This window comes from Bubalus kerabau, chromosome 20 (assembly GCF_029407905.1).
Source record: "Bubalus kerabau isolate K-KA32 ecotype Philippines breed swamp buffalo chromosome 20, PCC_UOA_SB_1v2, whole genome shotgun sequence".
Taxonomy (NCBI): Eukaryota; Metazoa; Chordata; class Mammalia; order Artiodactyla; family Bovidae; genus Bubalus; species Bubalus kerabau.
The window spans coordinates 18,828,325-18,848,385 of record NC_073643.1 but is presented as its reverse complement, the minus strand read 5'-3'; the positions used below and the strand labels follow the sequence as shown (position 1 = coordinate 18,848,385).

The 20,061-nt window shown below is 41.7% G+C and overlaps 1 protein-coding gene across 23 annotated transcripts in view; it reads left to right on the top strand.

Annotated features, from left to right (window-relative positions):
• Positions 1-17,244, top strand: part of SETD5 (SET domain containing 5) — an 87,246-nt gene extending 70,002 nt beyond the window's left edge. For 12 of the 23 annotated variants that reach the window (XM_055558050.1, XM_055558047.1, XM_055558067.1 and 9 more), the window contains 6 exons: positions 305-361; positions 2,258-2,728; positions 5,613-5,911; positions 6,788-6,921; positions 7,399-7,487; positions 7,832-17,244. In XM_055558050.1, coding sequence (XP_055414025.1) covers positions 305-361; positions 2,258-2,728; positions 5,613-5,911; positions 6,788-6,921; positions 7,399-7,487; positions 7,832-8,440 — 1,659 coding nt within the window. In that variant the 3' untranslated portion in view covers positions 8,441-17,244. The other 11 variants (XM_055558059.1, XM_055558054.1, XM_055558055.1 and 8 more) reach the window with 7 other exon arrangements.
• The last annotated feature ends 2,817 nt before the right edge of the window (positions 17,245-20,061 follow it).

Below are 20,061 nucleotides of genomic sequence, written 5' to 3'. Positions count from 1 at the left end.
ATCTCACCAATTTAACTCTTTGTTATCCGCTTGAGATGTTTACTTATAGCATGAAACATAACCAGTTTATCCTTAAATGCTTTCAGAGACACCAGGAAGCATTTTAACAAGTCATTCTGTCCATTGAGATGATTCTGCATTTAAACATTTCCCTTGTGCATTCTTATCCCTCTCCCTTCCCCACCCCCACCCCACCCCCCCAAATTTGTGGCTAACCATCTATGCTTGCTTTTGCTTTATTTTTTGTTTGTTTTGTTTTGCTTCTTTGAGTAGATGAATAACAAGATGCTTTTCCCTCCTCTAGAACATATCCTCCCCTGAGAGTTCCCCTGCGAATAGGCCCGAGTCCCTGTCACCCGAGGTAGTTATCACACCATCTCAATCACACTTGGAGGCTGTGAGTGAGTGGGCATGAGTGTGTTCCTGCGTGTGTGGGGAGGGCTTGGGGGATCTGAGTGAATGGGGTGATGGGCTGGAGGGTGGCCGATTGGTCACTGTAAGGTGAATGAAACTTCCCATGTGTGACTGTGGTTACTCAGAATTCTCAATATAGATGGAGGAAAATGAAGTAGGGGTGTGTGTGTGTGGTGGGGTTCGTTTTTGTTGTTTTTGAGGGGAGGGCGGTGGGTATGGCTGAAGAGTTCTTTTAAAGTAGAATAGAATCTAGAAGTCAAGTTTAAAGGAGCTGAAAATGTGGGAACCTTGTTAAAGTCTCACAAAGTGTGTTTGTTAAATAAGGAAGTTTAAATCAACAGTTGGTAGGAGCTGTCTTTTGATATTTATTATCTTGGGCTTGATGAAGGAGCAGCTTATATTGAAAAAGTTAGGCAGTGATTTATGCTTTATTCCAGAATTATCTGACAGCTCTGTTTAACTGGATGTTTTGAGCTTTGGTTGATAGATTAAGCATCTTCTTTAGAAAGGCAGAGTCATAACTCTCAGCTTAAAATAGCCCATGGCTTCTGTGACTCAGGCGTCCATTCTACAGTGGTTGGGGAAATGGTTGCTGTACAGATGGTATCTCTTAGAATATCAAATCTTACTGCTATGGAGATGTTAAATTCACATGTTAGTGCTAGAGTTTCTTAACTTGTTACAAGATTTCGACAAAGGTAGCAGTGATAACGCCATGAATCCACATGGAGCCTTACTTCTCTTGAAAAGAAAGTTACAGTCGCTCATAAACTTTAAGAAATACAGAACTTTTATTCCCACACCCTTCCAGTAAAACGTTAGTGCTAAACTCAGTGACAGGTGACCAAATTCTGAATTGGTAGGATTTTATAGATCAGTGTGAAACAAAAGATTGTATTCTAGTGTACTAGAGGTTTTCTGAGTGGTTTTTTTTAGTCTTATTTTGTAAGGAACATAGAGCTCTCTCTCCTCAGTTGCCAAAGATTCTAAGATAGAATAATTTGGAGGCTGACAATGGTGTATTATCTGGGTTTCTGATTCTATTCTTTCTAGAGAGTTAGCTATAGTGGACATAGTGGCAGAAAATCTTTGATGTCAGAAGGTAATGATGACCAAGTAGATGGGTTTATTTTTGGTACGTTTCAGCATTTCAGATACTCTGCCGTGACGGACATTAGTGGTCTTTTGGTATGTTGACATACATTAGAGGATGCAGAAAGAATTGAGTGGCCAGAAAGTTTATGAGAAACACGCATACTTAATAGTGGAAGTGAGTGAAGAACTGGTTGGTTGATGTCTTCAACTAATACCATTCTCCTTCCCTGAACCAGTAACTTAAAGACTTGACTTTTCGTCTACTTTCTACTTTCTTTCACCTTTTCCCCTCCTTCCACCTTCCATCAATATTAGTTTAGAAATGAATAACACCAGAAGCCAGTTATCTTAAGACACCATTCTCACCTCTGTGGCTCCACGGGGCTCAGGTAAATCCCTGATTATACTGCCAGTCCCTGAATGTAGTGCAAGGTGACTCAGCAAACCGGATGAAAGGCTAAGCAGGCAAAATAGTCACATTTGGCCAATTATCTAATTCTGACTTTCCCAGTATTCTCATCCAAAGACTTTAAATCAATTTGGGAAAGGCCAGGATTCTTTGGTAATCTGGCATGTGTACACTGGTGCTACATGGGACCTTTACAGATGTTAATGGCTTTCTCTATTCTACTTTCGTCCCTCTTACCTTTCCTTATTCACCTGTGCCCCCTCACTTCCCTTCTTTTCTGCCCTTTGACTTTTTCCTTTCTCCCCTACCCCATGTCTCCGTTGGTTTTTATTCTTTCAGCTTTGTCACCGAAAAGACCTGGACTTGACAAAAGTAGGCTACCTTGACTCCAACACTAACAGCTGTGCTGACAGACCTTCCCTGATCAACTCGGGTCATTCTGACCTGTCTCCTCATCCCTCTGTCGGACCCACCTCTGAGACTGGTTTTACAAGCAGAAGTGGAGAAGGACATCAGACTCTTGGGAGAAACTCGGACCAGACATTTCGGACAGAGTTTAACTTGATGTATGCCTACTCCCCATTGAACGCTATGCCTCGAGCAGATGGATTGTATCGAGGGTCTCCCCTAGTAGGGGATAGAAAGCCTTTACATTTGGATGGGGGCTATTGTTCCCCTGCAGAAGGCTTTCCCAGCAGATATGAACATGGTTTTCTGAAAGACCTCTCTCGTGGATCCATGTCACCTGGTGGCGAAAGGACTTGTGAAGGAGTCCCATCTGTCCCCCAGAACCCACCACAGAGGAAAAAGGTAAGTGTTTCACATTTTATAGACCCTTTTGAAGAACATTAACTGAATAATTCAATAAGTAGTCACTGAGTTACCACTATGTTTTCAGCACTGTTCTCAGTGTGAGGAAAATGAAGATATAAGACAGTCTCTTGGCGTGTTCAGTGAAAGACTATATATTAATACAATTTGATGAGTGTTGTAAATATTAAGCAAATTTAAATGCTTCTCATGTATGTGCCATACAGTTGGCTAGGCAATTCAAAGGATAAAGCAATGAAAACAAATAATGCTACTTTACATTTTTTTATGCTACTTTTCATGTTCTGGGCACCATTAGGCTCTTCTTATGGATTTAGCCTCACAGTAGTCCTATAAGATGGGTAATTTCCCATTTTGCAAATGATGGAATTTAAGACCAGTTGCATAACTTGCCCATGGTCACACAGATAGTATATGGATGAGCTAGGACACTCCCCAGGTCTGCCTGATTCCAGATGGCATGCTCTTACTGCCACCATGCTGTATCACCGCTTCGATTTCGCCCTAATGGAGCTTATAGCAAGTGAGACTGAGCTTAGATAATTATATTAATGATGAGAAAAAAAGAAAAACTTAATAGAGGAAACCTGGCCAAGTTGGATAGTGGAGGGTACTTGAGGACAGACAAGAGGTTCATAGCCAAGTTTGCGAGGAATAGCGTGAAAGGTGACAGGTCACTGATTTGGCTGACCTCAAATAGTAAGTAATCAATCAGTCAACATATTGAGGGGATGAAGATGCTACAGAACAGAGCAGAACGAATAACTGTGACACTCCATTGAGCGGGCAGCAGGAATGTGACATGATTGCGGTAGCAGGTGAGAAGTCAGGAGAACAGAGATGGGCAGGGCCAGGTCACAGAGATCTGGTTTGGGGCTTGACTTGTAGGTGATGCCTGTTCTAGAAATTACAAAGCCAAAAATTTGCTTTTTATGTCAGTGATTTTCAACTAGGTTTATTTGGGAATGGACGGGAGTATTTGAGCTGTCCAATCAACTTCCATTTACTGGTCAGATCTAGAGATGCTTAAATGTCCTCTGTCTATGACAGTCTCACATAACTGCCAAGTGTCTGTGGTATTCTTGTTCACATGGAGGCTGGTGGCTTTTTATCTTTGCATTGCAATGAAATACATTACCAGAATTCTTAGACTAACTCCTTTCCATGATTGTGTATAGAAACTGCATGCACAAAATTGTCTTACTTTGTATTTTTGTTATATTTTATATTTGAACAGAAAATTGAGAGCCCTAAGTGATTAAAAGGAGGAGGAAACACTGGCAGATAATTTGTAATAAAATAGCATTGGGGGCACTTCCCTGGCAGTCTAGTGGTTAAGACATTGAGCTTCCACTGCAGGGGGCTTGGGGTGGATCCCCAGTTGGGAAACTAAGATCCTGCATGCTAGGAGGCACGGCCACCCTGCCCCCACCCCCAACAACAACAAAAAAAATTAGCATTAGGTTTAGAATACTATTGCATGAGACTCACAGATTTAGAGAACAAACTTCTGGTCACTGCAGGGGAAGGGGGACAGTTAAGAGAGGTTGGGATCAACATGTCCGCGCTGCTATATTTAACAGGGATAACCAACAAGGTCAGACTGTATAGCACAGGGAACACTGCTCAGTGTTATGTGGCAGCCTGGATGGGAGGGGAGTTTGGGGGAGAATGGATACATGTATATGTATGGCTGAGTCACTCTGCTGTGCACCTGAGACTCTCACAGCACTGTAAATCAGCTATACTCCAATATAAAATAAAACATTTTTTAAAAAAAGATTACTCTTGCATGAACAGTATTGACTAGCAGGAACAAAAATGGTAACAAGTCTTTGGATTTCTGGTTTCATTTATTATGTGCAAAAATGAATGAAATCATGATCTGTTATTTCAGAAATATTGTTGAGCACCTGCTATCAGGCAAGTTCTGTGCTGGACATTAAAGACAAAAAGCCAAACAAATTTGTTCTCTGCCCTTGTAGAACATAACAGTTTATAAGTATACAAGACACGGTGTTAGGTCGAAAGCCTGTGTAAGCACAGTGTGCTGTAACAGCCAAAAGGAGGTGTACTAGGTGGGGCAAGGAAGAGGGCTTTCAGTGTGGCAGTCAGGAAAGTATAAGGCACAGGAATGGCAAGTTGGGGAGAAGTTTCAGTGGCACAACTATAGGGATTTCTGGGGATTGAGGAAGAGACTTTCTCAAACTGCACAAACTCCCAGCTCTTCAGCTTCCCTTTTCATGTATTTTTGTTTGTTTTTGGCCATGCCACGCAGCATTTGGTATCTTAGTTCCCTATCCAGGAGTCGAACCTGTGCCCCTGCCTTGGAAGCACAGCGTCTTAACCACTGGACCACCAGGGAAGTCCCCCACCTTTCTCGGTGCTACCTTTGTTGCAAATAACTGTGATAGCACACTTCTGTTACATGGAACTGTGATCTCACAGGTTTTTCTGAAGGCAGAATAAAGGTTGAGGTCTACTGGTAAATGCCATTTTTCAAAAATGTCATCTCCTGGCATATTCTCTTTTTAAACCAGCTTCTCACTGATTTAAATATGTAGCCATGCTCAGGTCTCTCTCACACCTGGAAAAAGTCACCTGTTGGTGCCTGCTTTGTTTGCCTGGCCTGCTAGCGGTTTCCTAGGGTTCCATGTTCTTGCCCCATTGCTGCTGCTGCTGCTGCTGCTGCTGCTGCTAAGTCGCTTCAGTCATGTCCAACTCTGTGCGACCCCATAGATGGCAGCCCACCAGGCTCCCCCATCTATGGGATTTTCCAGGCAAGAGTGCTGGAGTGGGGTGCCATTGCTAGTGATCCATAAATGATGTCTAGCTGGAGTCCTGTTTCTTTTTTCCTTCCTAGGTATCCCTGTTGGAGTACCGCAAACGGAAACAAGAAGCCAAGGAAAATTCTGCTGGTGGGGGAGGTGACTCCACACAGAGCAAAAGCAAGTCTGCAGGAGCTGGGCAAGGCGGCAGTAACTCACTTTCTGACACTGGTGCCCATGGTGTGCAGGGATCCTCAGCCCGAACCCCATCTTCCCCTCACAAAAAATTCTCCCCGTCTCATTCCTCTATGTCTCATCTGGAGGCGGTAAGCCCATCAGATTCCAGAGGCACTTCGTCTCACTGCAGACCTCAAGAGAGTATCAGCAGTAGGTGGTAAGTTTAAGTTTGATGCTCTTATGATTAAATTCAGGAGGGAAATAAATGTCTAGACTCTTTACCTAAGATATATGGAAACACTTATTTGAGAAAGCCAGCCAGCAGTACTATGTACCATATTTGGCTGATTTAATAGTATCAGTCACAATCCCCGAACTTACAGAAGCAAACAATTGCCACCAAGCCTGCAGAACAATGTATTGGACGGCATATAGTTGTGAACACAGAGGACTTATTTTATTCACTGGGCACTTACACTGCCTCTTCTGTTTTCTCATTTCATGTGCAAGGTAAGTCAGGAGATGAGCTCAGTTCCACTGAAATTAACATCAGGTGTCTCAGTTCCACATGGCTAGCATATATGGAGAGTTGGGACACAGTCTCCAAGGATTTGTCTAGTTTAATAGAGACGACAAATAAATAGATAATAATAATGGCAGGTACTAAGTATCAAATGAGTGAAATAAAGAATGAGGCATTTTAGGGATATTGAACTGAAGAAATGAGGTCTGGGAAAGAAGAGACATGGCTCAAATGAGTAATGTTCATTAATCTGTGAGACATTACTACTACCTGCCAGTCACATGACTTCACAGAAGAGAAAAATAGCATTTCAAGATGGAGGTTGAAAGCAGTAGACACCTTTAAATCCCCCTTTTCCTTGATTGTTTTTTCTTTTCTTAAAGTGTTTATTAGGTGCCTGACATAGTTTGAGGCAGAGAAAATGCCTTGTTTTAAATTGGTCATGAAGAAAATGTTTTAAAAGAGGATGTTTTAAGAAACAGCATACAGCTGTTTGTCAGATCCTTGTTTGTTCCGTACTCTTAACTCTCAAGTCCTGTGGCATAAGTGTACACCCTATTGCCTTCACAGGATGGTTCCCACATCGGTAGAACGACTCCGAGAAGGAGGGAGCATCCCCAAGGTCCTCCGAAGCAGTGTGAGGGTGGCCCAAAAAGGAGAGCCTTCTCCCACATGGGAGAGTAACATCACAGAGAAAGACTCAGGTGAGCCGATGGCCTTCTTCTGCCAGCCAGGTTCAGGGACACATGAGCCAGGCTCCACACAGTTCACACCAAATGCTAGGCTGAGGTGAGTCCATTTCTTAATGAGGTTGGGCTCCCTTACATGCAAAGTTCCAGCTCAGTCTTGCTTTCATTTTCTTGGGCTATAGCATTCTTAAGGTCTAGCGTTGCTTGCTCTCTGTCTGCTCTTTTTTCCCAAAGGATACCTTTCTGTAACTCATCTCTCCAAAGCCCTGGGAATCATCTTGATGAAGGATGAAGAGAAAGAAGGAGACAGAAATCAGATCAGGCATTTAAAACAGCCCATAATTAACCACTCATTTTGCCCTTCTGGCATGCTGCACTCACCTGATTTATCAGAGAGCAGCATGGGTTGGTGCTGGCATTGGTGACTTGAATGAATAATTGCTCTCTCTGACTCATTTTTAGAAAATGAGTTGATTTTGTATTACCTTCCAGACCCTGCCGATGGTGAAGGCCCAGACACACTGAGCTCAGCACTCTCTAAAGGAGCAGCCGTTTACAGCCCTTCCAGATACACCTACCAGGTGAGGCAAGAAAGTGCTCATCTCTGGGCATAGGAATGTGTTCTGGGTTCCAAATGTTTTGTGATCCTGGTCATCCTTTGCAGTTGAGATATCGTCTTTGCATATAGTTTCAGCAGCCTTGGAAATAAGTCATCATCGGCTCACCTTCAGGTAATAAATCATGCCAGAAAATTGAAATGACCAAAGACAGCCATTTTACTGTCTTGGGTATCCTAAAAAGAACAAATGCTTAAGAAGATGAAGAAGAAGAAGAAGAAGTAGGGTCTTTTAAATATCCACAAGCCTAAAAGGCTTAAATAGGGACTTTTTCATTTCCTTATGCTTTTCCTCCCAACTCTTTCTAGCTCCTGCAGTGTGATAGTCCACGGACAGAATCACAAAGCCTCCTTCAACAGAGTTCCTCCCCCTTTAGAGGACATCCCACCCAGTCTCCGGGATACAGTTATCGAACTACTGCACTGAGACCTGGGAACCCCCCTTCTCATGGTTCTTCAGAATCCTCCCTCTCTTCCACGTCCTATTCCAGCCCCGCCCACCCTGTGTCCACAGACTCGTTGGCCCCATTTACGGGGACACCAGGGTATTATAGCAGCCAGCCACATTCTGGAAACAGCACCGGCAGCAGTCTTCCAAGGAGGAGCTGCCCTTCTAGTGCTGCTAGCCCTACCCCACAGGGCCCCTCAGACTCGCCGACCTCAGACTCGGTTTCCCAGTCCAGCACAGGAACTCTGAGTTCCACCTCCTTTCCTCAGAACTCTAGGTCGTCATTGTCATCAGACTTCCGGACTATCAGTCTGCCCAGTGCTGGGCAGTCAGCTGCCTACCAGGCCTCCAGGGTATCTGCGGTTTCCAATTCACAGCACTACCCACATCGAGGGAGTGGGGGTGTGCACCAGTACCGACTCCAGCCACTGCAGGGGTCGGGGGTCAAGACTCAGACAGGACTTTCCTAGGGCTTCTGGATTTGGGCAAACAGAACTTGAATGAGCCCATAGCTGCTTCCTTCCAGCTGCCTCTGGAACCTAGGCCGAGCATATTGCTGGGGAAGGGGGTACAAGGTGCCAGAGGATTGGGTCTGGTCGACAAGAAACAAGACTTGTGGTCACGACTGGCTCTGGCCTTGGAGAAAGATGTAAATCTTGTCTGAAGCAGAGACTATAAAGAAGTTTCTCCCTGCTGTTAAGGGTACATTGTTGACAAGCAAATGGTGTTTTCGGTTAGTAACAATTCTAAGTGCAATGAGTTGTGTTGAAGCCTCCATCTCCCATCCTTGCCTGTAGCCCATAGTCACTTGTGCAGTGAGGACATCTTTTTAAATCCAAAAAAGATAAAAGTTTTCAAAGGAAAAAGTGAAAAGAGCCAATCTCAAAGCCCCAAGCCATCTGAGTAGTGTTAGGGTTTTATGCACTTAAGAAAAAAGGTGGGTATATAAAATAACCATTCCAAAAGCAGGTATCTGGCCAAGGTGTGTTCACTGAGAATATTCCTTACCTTTGTCTTAAAAACACCAAGAGGCAGGGATAGTGAAGCTTGGTGTGTGCTCTGAGGGGTTCCTGGATCTCTGAAGAAGTACTCATGGTCAGTTCTTGACTATTCAGAAGCAGATTATCGTAGTAAATTGTCTGAGCCCCCAGCTGGTACCAACCCACTCCCCTTCCCCAAGCTGTTTCACAGCTCAGTAACCCATGAAGTAAGTAGGCAAAGAAAAGAGAGATGGGCCAATTGCATTGCTACTTACCAGCCATTGACAATGCATTTGATTAGGAAGGTCCCAAGTAGTTTGGGAGTTCTTTGAATTTTATTTTTTCTACTCCTAGTTAATCAGGAGTTGCCAATCCCCTGAGTAGGACCGCCTCCATGATTGGAGAGCATGCACTCGTGACTGCAGGGTAAGAGTGGAAAGCTTTGATTGTGGAATGGCACCGACAGGACTGTGATTGTGTGTGGGCATGTCCCACGTTTCTTTGGGAGATGCTTATTTGAGCGTGGCCCAGATGAGAGTGTTTTAAAGCCACCCACACACCTAATGACAGCTGTTCTGGATGAGAGATGAGAGCAGACTGGCTTCTCCCCATCAGTGCATTGTGCCTGTTGTACACCCCTGGAGGAGCCCTGGGGCCAGCCAGGTGGGGTACACAATCTTTTTAAATTCCATACGGTTGCCAGCTTATTTCTTTCACTTGTTTACTGTAATATCCGGCGTGTTTTTATTTATCTAATTTTTGTATTCAGTTATAACCATGGTAGGGGTAGCAAATATCTGACAGGTGTAATCCCTGGTGCTGCAGTGGACCTTACTTCTTTCTTTTGGACAAGATAATACTGTGAGTCTCCCTCCTTCCCTCCTATTTGTTTTTTCCTTTTTTCCCTCAGCCTCTTGCATCCCCTTTTCTTTCTACCCTCTCCTACAACTATCATATGCACAGTCTTCTCTCTTTGTGTGTGACTGTTACAAAATTTCACTTTTTCAAAATTCAAATCAGGTGTTTGCTCAAATGAGGGGAGATTTTTTTTTAATGCTGAAACGTCAGCAGAATACTTTCCTTTATGTTGTTTCCCCCACAAACCCATCAGTCTGGGAGAGCGTTGGAGTGGAAATCATGTTGCCTGGGATGCTGGTTTCTTTGTATATTATATAAAACGTATGTAAATGTCTCTCCATTTGGGCTGGGGTTTGCATTCTCCCCTTGGCTATTAACCAAGGGGAGAGGCCAGCGGGCAGGCGGCCCTCACCCTGCCTGGCACGTGCAGAGACCCCAGCCACTCTGTGTGGGCAGGGTGCTGTCAAGACCAGACCTCTGGGGGGGGTGGGGCGGGGGGTGGGGGGGACTCTTGGAAGGGAAGAAGTATCACTTCTTTCTCAAGTGGAGTGTTTACACCTTGCTGTAACATTTGAACTTTCACAAGAGATGTAATAATTTTGATAATAAAATTCTTAACCATAATAATCATAAGTTGAGAAGTTCTTTGTCCAATTCTGTGACACTGCCTTGCTTAGTTTTCCTCAAGCTATCCTTAAAGGGAGCAAGATGGAACCACATTCAGGAGAGTGTGCTCTTGGTGGAGTTGTGTTGCCCATAATGGGGCCAGGAATACAGATTGATCTTCCTTCACCATTTTATGACTAAGATCAGGCAATAAGTGGGACTTCTCTGGTGGTCCATTGGGTAAGAATCTACCTTCCAATGCAGAAGACCCAAGTTCAATACCTGGTTGGGGAACTAAGATCCAGCATGCTGTGGTCAACTAGAGAGCCCGTACACTACAACTAGAGAAGCCAGCACACTGCAGTGAAGAGCCCACGTGCCGCAACAAAGACCCAGCATGGCCCAAAAAAAACCATCAGGCAATAATCCTTTACTAAAGAGTTGCTATGTGCTGAACTATATATAAGGTTCTGGGAATGTGAAGATAAGACAACCACCTGCTGCATTCCTGGGTGCTTTGCTTTCAGTGTGATACAGATGTTAGAAACTGAACTGTGGTAAAGAAATAAGCAAGTGCACGTTGTATACACCTTCATAGTTAACCAGGCTCTTCCAGTGAAGTCATTTGCTATCTCATTGATACTTAAAATGTATAAGGTAGGTATATTACTCTCATTCTATAATTTTTTTTATAAGTTTGAGAGGATACAGTGTGTATCCTCTCATCCAAATGACAGGCTCAAGCTGACAGTCTTGGAAATTTTGCAGTTTACCCAGGAGACAAATAAAGATGCTTTGAAACTAACTAAAAATCACTTAACTAACTGAAAAATTGTATCATACCCTTTCTTGCCTTTAAAAGATCAGTCTGGCCTTTTTAGCTCTGAGGAATCATTTTTGTGGGACAGTTTCTCTGTTTGACAGAGCTCACCCTGAAGAAAAAAGTGCACTGTTCTCCAAATGGACTGTGTATTTACTTCGAAACCACACTGACCATCAGTTCATCAACCAGAACTGGAACAGCCTTCGTAACCTGCTATGAGGCTGAGACAGAAAAGTTCCTGTGCTTTTCGGTAAAGCACAGGAGTAGATCAGTAAAGATCAGTAAAGAAAAGAGCTTGGAGATAAGCATAGCTACTGAAGGAGATGCTGTTCCCTGCTCCTACACTCAAAACTTAACTCTGGGAAGATAATAGATTTGAATATTTCTCAAGGACTCCATAAAAGCACACAGGGCAGTCATGATAGCAAAACAGAACCTTGGACAAGTTTATATTATAAGAAGCGTACATATCCCCATCAGCGCAAAACGAAGAAAGCACAGGACTTTCATGTTACCATGTTCTCTTCCAGAGGAAGCAGTGGCATGTCGGCTAGGTCTCAGAACTCCAAATGAACACTCACTTGGAAGTTCAGCAAGGCAGTGTGAGAACAACAGTCAAACTAGGATGGGTTTGCAGTGTGTACAGAGGGTGTGTGGTTAAGTCTGAAGGTGCTGCAGCTGTCTGGGCCCAAGAAAATTCTAAATGGAATTTTTCAGGGGTGAAGGATCACGTTAAATGAAGTATTTTGAATGAGTAAAACTAGGATTGTCTATAAAGGTGTTAAATAACTTTACTTTGTTTTTAACTCCTGAGAGAAACAGTTGGTCGTAAATTGGTCAGCTGGATTTCATCAGCTGCTGTTTGTAAAGTCCATATTTTAGTATTTTGCACACACAAAATATGTCCTTGAAACGGGGGGTAGGGAGGGAATCATTCCTCCCTTTATTGACCCATTAAAAGTGGGTAATAGTACCAAAGTCAAATCCAAACATTTACAAGAAAGGAGCAGAATAATATCCCTACAGACAGTAAGTGCATACTAATACAATATGACAGGAAAAGGAAGTAACAGTATACAGATTGATAAGGAAGAAATAATGAAAATCCCATGGACAGAGGAGCCTGGTAGGCTGCAGTCCACGGGGTCACTAAGAGTCGGATATGACTGAGCGACTTCACTTTCACTTTTCACTTTGATGCATTGGAGGAGGAAATGGCAACCCACTCCAGTGTGCTTGCCTGGAGAATCCCAGGGACAGCGGGGCCTGGTGGGCTGCCGTCTATGGGGTCGCACAGAGTCCAACATGACTGAAGTGACTTAGCAGCAGCAGCAACTGTTCACAGAGGACATAAATATCTTAAAAAGAAATGACTGCTCACAAAAACAAATTCCATGCAATTAATAAGCATTTATAGCAAGGTTGCAGGGAATGAGGTTAATAACAAATGTCAATCATTTCCCTATATATCAACAACAAACAAGTGGAATTTGAAAGTTAAAACACAACATTTACATTTGAACCGAAAAAAATGAAATAAGTAGACATCTAATAAAAGACCTAAAAATCTGTATGGGTAAAACTACAAAACTCTTGGTGAAAGAACTAAAAAAAAATGTTCCATGGCCGTGACTGGGAAGACTCAACGTAAGGATGAATGATCTCAACTTGATCTTTAGATTTGTAATCCTAATCAGATTCCCAGCTGATTATTTTCAGGATATCAACAGAATGATTCTGAAGTTCATAAGCAGAAGAAAAAGGCCCAGAATAGTGAACACAGTGCTAAAAGGGACGAATAAAGTCAGCCAGGCTTTAATATAAAGCTAATCAAGACAGCCTGGCATTGAAATAAGAATAGACAAATAGATCAATGGAACAGAATGTAGCACCCAAAACAAACCCACACAAATACAGTCAATATTACTTGACCAGCAAGGGCAATACCATAGAGAAAAAATAGTCTTCAACTAATGGGGCTTGAATAACTGGACATCCATATGCAAAAAAAGTGAATCTAGACTCAAACCTTACACTTCACAAAAATTAACTCAGAATGGATCACAGACCTAAACATAAAAGTGAAACTGTTAAACAAACCTAGATGATAACAATCTAGAAAGTATAACACCAATACCAACGCCAATACCACCATCCTTGAAAGAAGTAAGCTGAACTTGATTAAAATTAACATCTGTTCTGCAAAAGACTGTGTCAAGAGAAGAAAAGCCACGTACTGCGAGAAAATATTTGGAGAAGACACCTCTAATTAAAGGACTGTTACCCAACATACAAAAAGCTCTTAAAACTCAACGGTAAGTAATCAGACAATCTTCAGATTCAGTGTAATCCTTAACAAAATTCCAGTGGCATTTTTCACAGAAATAGACAATTCTAAAATACATATGGAGCCACAGAATACCCTGAATAGCCAGAGCAATTTCAAGAAAGAACAAAGCTGGAGGCCAGTTTCATGCTTCCTAATTTCAAACTATACTACAAAGGTATGGTGATTACAGCAGTATGGTACTGGCATAATAACAGACAGACAGATGAATGGAACAGGACAGAGAACCCCAAAATAAATCCGTGCATGTATGATTGATTAATTTATGACAGAAGAGCCCAGAATAAATAGGGAAAAGAGTCTCTTCAATAAGTGAGAAAACAGGACAGCCACATGTAAAAGAATAAAATGGGATAGCTATCTTACACCATGTTCCAAAATTAACTCATGATGGATTAAAGACTAGAATGTAAGAACTGAAACTTCTAGAAGGAAACATAAGGCAGTCTGCTCCTTGCCATTGGACTTGGTGATGGTTTTTTGGATTTGACACCACAAGCAAAAGCAACAAAAGCCAGAGTAAACAAGGGACTACATCAGACTAAAAAGCCTCTGCACAAGCAAAAGAAAGGAAATCATGGGCAGAATGAATGGGAGAAGATATTTGCAAATCATAACTCAAAAATAAAAAGTTGAAATTAAAAAATGACCAGAAGATCTGAAAATACATTTTTCCAAATAAGACATACAGATGGCAAACAAGTACATAAAAGATACTCCGCATTACTAAGCACCAGGGAAATGCAAATCAAAAACTACAGTCATGTATCATTTCACACCTGTTAGCATGGCTGTTATCAAAAAGACATCAATTCTAGTGAGGATCTGGAGAAAAGTGAACCCATGTGCACTTTTGGTGGGGGTGTAAATTGGTACAAGCTTTATGGAAACCAGTGTGGATGTTCCTCAAAAAATTAAAAATAGAACTACCATACAATCCAACAGTTCCACTTGTGGATATTTATCTGATTAAAAAAACAGCAACCCAAAAAGACATTTGCACCCCCAAGTTCACTGCAGCATTATCTACAGTAGCCAAGATACAGAAACAACCTGTGTGTCCATTAATGGATGAATAAAATGTGTATTGACAATGACAGCCATAAGCAAAAAATGAAATCTTGCCATTTGCAACACAAATGTTCCTTGAGAGCATTATGCTAAGTGAAATAAGAGAAAAGACCAGATACCATATGGTCTTACTTACATGAGTAATCTTAAAATCAAGTCATGAATACAGAGAACAGATTGGTAATTGGTTGCCAGAGGTTGAGAATAGGAGTAGGCAAAATGGGTGAAGGCGATAAAAAGGTCAATCTTGGACTTGACTAAGTCAGTCTTAGGGATGTAACTACAGTGTGATGACTATAGTTAATAATACTGTATTTGCCAGTTACTAAAGGAGTAGGTCTTAAAAGTTCTCATCACAAGAAAACAGTTTTGTAGCTGTGGTGATGGATGTTGATTACACATTGTGGCGATCATTTCACAATGGGACTTGTTATATACGAGAAACTAATATGTTGATGATAATCTCAGTTTTTTTTTTGTTTTTGTTTTTTTTTTAATTAGAAGTTGAGGACAGTATGACAGCAGATATACATAGCCTTCATATGGTAGGTCCAGCCTACACGTCTAGCTTTATTTCACTTACATAAACTTTTTATGTCAACTAACATGACTCTAGCTTCTTTACGGTCAGGATTTTACTATGATTATAGAGTTTTGCATACAGGTTATGCTTAATTCTTTGAGAAAATTGACAGAAGGGAAATGAGAAGGAATAGCACTTTTTGAGAAGTAAATGGATTTTCCTAATTAGAAGATCCAGTAGACAACGTTGAGGTCATGAAGTATAAGTTGAGAAAAATTTTTACCTGGAAAAACTTGCAGAACAGAAATGGTGGTGAGGAAAGGAGTAGTGTTCAATTTACTGAAAGGGTTTAGCAAATCAGTCAGACAAGTTGGTTTTTAAAGACTCTACTTCAAGATGTGGATACATTTTAAGGTCCAACAGTATTGAAACCCACAAGGAGGTATATAGCCTACTAGAGCTCTTCAGTTCAAATAAAGCTCTATTTGCGGTTACCTGGAGAATGCTTTCTTATCATACCCTTGGCAAGAATAAAGAAAACAGCCTTGTTTTTAAATGGGCAAAAGACCTTGATCAGATACTTAAGGTACACATGGTGAAGGAGCACGTGAAAAGATGATCAACAGCACACGTCACTGGGAAACTGCAGATTGACGCAATAGTGTGATGTCAGTACCTATTAGAATGACCAACATCCAGAACAGTGACACTGCCTCATGCTGATGAGGATATAAAGCAGCAGGAACTCTCATTCATTGCTGGTGGGAGTGCAAACAGATGCAACCACTTTGGAAAATAGTTTGGTAGTTTCTTTAAAAACTAAACATACTGTGCTCCTGCCACACAGTGCAGCAGTCGGGATTCTTTGTGTTTGCCCTATGAAGGGGAAAATGTACGTCTGCACAAAAGCCTGCACATAGATGTGTACAGCAGCTTTATTGATAAATGGCCAAATCTTGGAAGCAACCAAGATGTCCTTCAGTAGGTGAATGGGTAAATAAACTGTTATTTCTGAAAAGTGGATTATTATTCAGCACTAAAATGAAACAAATTATCAAGCCATAAAGAAATGGAGAAACGTTTAATACATATTACTAGTAGAGAAAACCAATCCGGAAAAGCTACATACTGTGTGATTCCAGTGATAATGCAAAATTGTAGAAACAGTAACAAAATCAGCAGTTGAAGAGACAGGAGGATGAATGGGCAGAACACAGTATTTTTACAGTGGTGAAACTATTTTGTATAATACTGTAATGAGAGAGACTTGTAATTTTACATTTGCCCAAATCCACAGAATGTGAACTCTCAGGTAAACTATGGACTTTATGGTGTGTCAGCGTAGGTCCATCAGTTGTAACATGTCCCATTTGATGGTGGTTGTGGATAATGGGGTGTCTGTGCATATGTGGGGCAGAGAGAATATGGGAAATCTCTACCTTCTGACTTTTGTTGTGAACTTAAAATTGCTCTAAAAAAGTCTCTTTTTTCCTTAAGTGACAAAGACCAGGGGAAAAAAAGACACGTAAAATAGATGTTTCCACAGACAAAACAATACCAAAAGTTATAATTTGAGAAAACTTTTCCTGAAATATTTCAAACCACACATTGAAAGAATATATTGCATATCTTGTAAATTCAACTCAGGATTCAAACCCAATATCAAAACATCCTAAAATTGTTGGCATTAAAAGAAGAAGCAAAAATGAAAACCTTTGTGGATATCCAGCCCTCCTTAACAAAGTTATTTCTAATGGAAGAATGTTAAGCTCTATCAGGCTTCCTGACAGCAACACTTTATGGCAAGAGAGAATGATACATTTAAAATACTCAGACTATGAACCAAAAGTTTCATACCAACTATGTTATAGAACTTGGGGAGCTTTTTTCCTGTTAATTCTCTTTTGTAGGAATCTGTTAGAAACAGCTGATTGAGGTGACCATTTTAAACTGTCTTGAGAAACATCAGCAGAAAGTCGGATAGTTAATTACATGCAGTTAGAACTAAGAATGAATGCAGAATGTAAGGTGAAACTGCAACATCAGCTGCTGTATGTGTAAATTAGTTGTAAATAAAATGCAACTACAAAGAAACTGGAAAGAATAGGTTTTACATATTCTTGTAATTGTGGTTACATTGATGGTATTATATCTGATGGCTTTAATGTGAGATAAATGAATCCAGTCAGTGAGAACCAGAGTTCACTTAGAGGTAAAAAGTTAACAGATGTTAGGCCAAAACCTTCTTTGTATCAGTATTAACTTGACGTATTTTGTCACAGATAGATTAGATTGATAGATCCCATATCTACATATATATGTGTCTGTCTTAACTCTGTCAACTGGCAAGGCTTCTTAGAGAAATGGCAGATTTTAGTCTGAGGGAGGAAATGTACCAGGACCACCCTGGAACATCTTATCATATCAGAAAGTGAAAGTTGCTCAGTCATGTCCCACTGTTTGCAACCCAGTGGAGTATACAGTCTGTGGAATTCTCCAGGCCAGAAAACTGGAGTGGGTAACCGTCCCTTCTCCAGGGGATCTTCCTAACCCAGGGATTGAACCCAGGTCTCCTGCATTGCAGGCGGATTCTTTATCAGCTGAGCTACCAGGGAAGCCCCTCTAGGGAGCAAGGATACTATCAAAGATGATTTACGGTTAGGTTTGAAAGACTCAAACCAACTTTTTTTTTAAAGAGGCTTCTGCTCACCAATGATACAACATTTTGAGCATTAGTTATGATAAATGTGTCAGAATCAAATACATTTAAATCCATGAGTTCATAATGGTAACAAAACACAAATAATTGTTCATCTTGGGAGAATGTTAGGAAAGCAACTCTTTCTGAAAACTAGAAAATGAAAGAATTCAGCAGTCTTGCCTTTCCTATACAACTGTATAGGCTAGATCGAAAATGAGGATGTTTTTCTTTATAGAAGCTTTCCCACAAATAAGAGGATGATCGAATTGGAGCATCACTATTTTTCAACCCCTAATTACACAAAAGCAATTAGACAGTATCTTGATGAAGAAAACAACTATGAAGCAGTCATTAAAATGTGCAAACAGACACTTGAATGTGAATAAGCATCTAGATCCAATTTGCTGGAAATACAGAGAACAGAGGAAACTCGTTTAACTGAACCACAAGAATAGAGCCAGCAAACTCCCAGCTACAGAACTCTACATAACAAATGGTCCAGTTTCTTCAACAAATTGCAAGGAGGGATAAAAAGAAACCAAGTGGTAAAGACATATCCAAAGAATAGTCGACACTAAACCATTTTGTTTGAAGATTCTCTCTTGGATGAAGAAATTACAAAAGTTGGGACGTGATTACACTAAAACTGCAGGCAGTGGTTACTCTTAGGAGAGAAGGAAGGGGATAGTGTTTGGGAGCACTTGAAAGGCTTCTGGGGTGGTTAGCGAGAGTCTCTTTGGTTATGGTTAGATTATGTATAATAGTTCATCTACCTGTACATTTGTTTTATACTGCAACATGTCTCTACAAAACAAGGAGCAGAATCTTACATAGCCACAATAAACAGGCAAACAGCCCTGCAAAGGTCATTTGAACCCAGGGCCTCTGACTTATTTGCATATTTGTGGAGCCTAGAGCAGTACCTGACTAGAACAGGCATTCGACCCATGTTTGGTTGAATGAGTAAATGAATCTGAAGAGGCCTCCAACCACTCAGGTTGAATTTTGATACCTAGGTGAGCTTTCCAGCACCTCCAGATCTGTACGGGTGCCAGCATATGCCATCACCAGTCCTGCCCTGCCTCAGGAGATTTGAAAGGGTTTTAAACTAGAGCTCTGTTGTAAACTTGGAGTCTGGCAAGCTCTGCAGGCTTCACGCTCCTTACTCACTTGGCATGATGACAGCTCTCCATGCCACCTGGCTGCCCAGTGCTGCTCCTTTGACAGCGCACCATCCTTCTGTCTTCCTCTGTCCTGCCCTTCTCTTTAGTCTTTCCTGCAGTGCTGTTTTCTATGATAGACAAACCCTTAGCTCCTCCATATTGTGTCTTGACCTTAACTGAATATGGTCCTCTCCTTAGGACACCCTCTCCTTTGTGATCTTTGACATGGAGGCTGCTCCTTTCTCACACTCTATCACATGGAGGCTCTCCCTCAGTGTTTCCAGACAAAATACATCTTGTACCTTCTATTAAAAATCTGTATTTCTTCTGCTGCTCACGCACTGGTTATTGTACTTTCATCCCTCTTCCTGCTGTGGTCTTAACCATCCGAACTCTGATTCTTTGATTCTTGGGGCAACTTTGGCTTGTCTCCTGCCCCTCTATTTCTGCCATTATTGTCACCATTGGGGTGGACATCCTAGCCAGGGTACCTCGCATCTCAAAATCTTTTTCAAGAATTACCCAGACTATTCAGGTCAAATACCCAACTTTCTGGTTAGCTACAGTCTCCTAACCTTGCAGCTGCTTTGTGTAAACTTCAGTGCTTTCATTTCTCCGTTTTCTGCATCAGTCTGCCCCACTGCAGTCTCTCCTTTTCCCATACCCAGCCTTGATCTGTTGGTGGATCTCTGAGTCGCCTTACCTTGCACTTGCCTTTCAGTCTATAGTCTACCTTCTGTGCCTGCCCTCCCATCTGTTGGTGCCACCACAAATTCAGTCACCTGTCAGTCCTTCTATTGATCCTTTTTTATCCTTTGACAGCTTCGTTAGCAACTGTTCTAAAGTTTCACAATTCTTACTCATTCCCTTCACTTTCAGTAGACAGTCTTGCCTCCTGCTTCACTGAAGAACTGGATGCCATCAGGCATGCATGCGTGCGTGCATGTTAAGTTGCTTCAGTCATGTCTGACTCTGTGACCCTATGAATTGTAGCCTGCCAGGCTCCTCTGTCCGTGGGA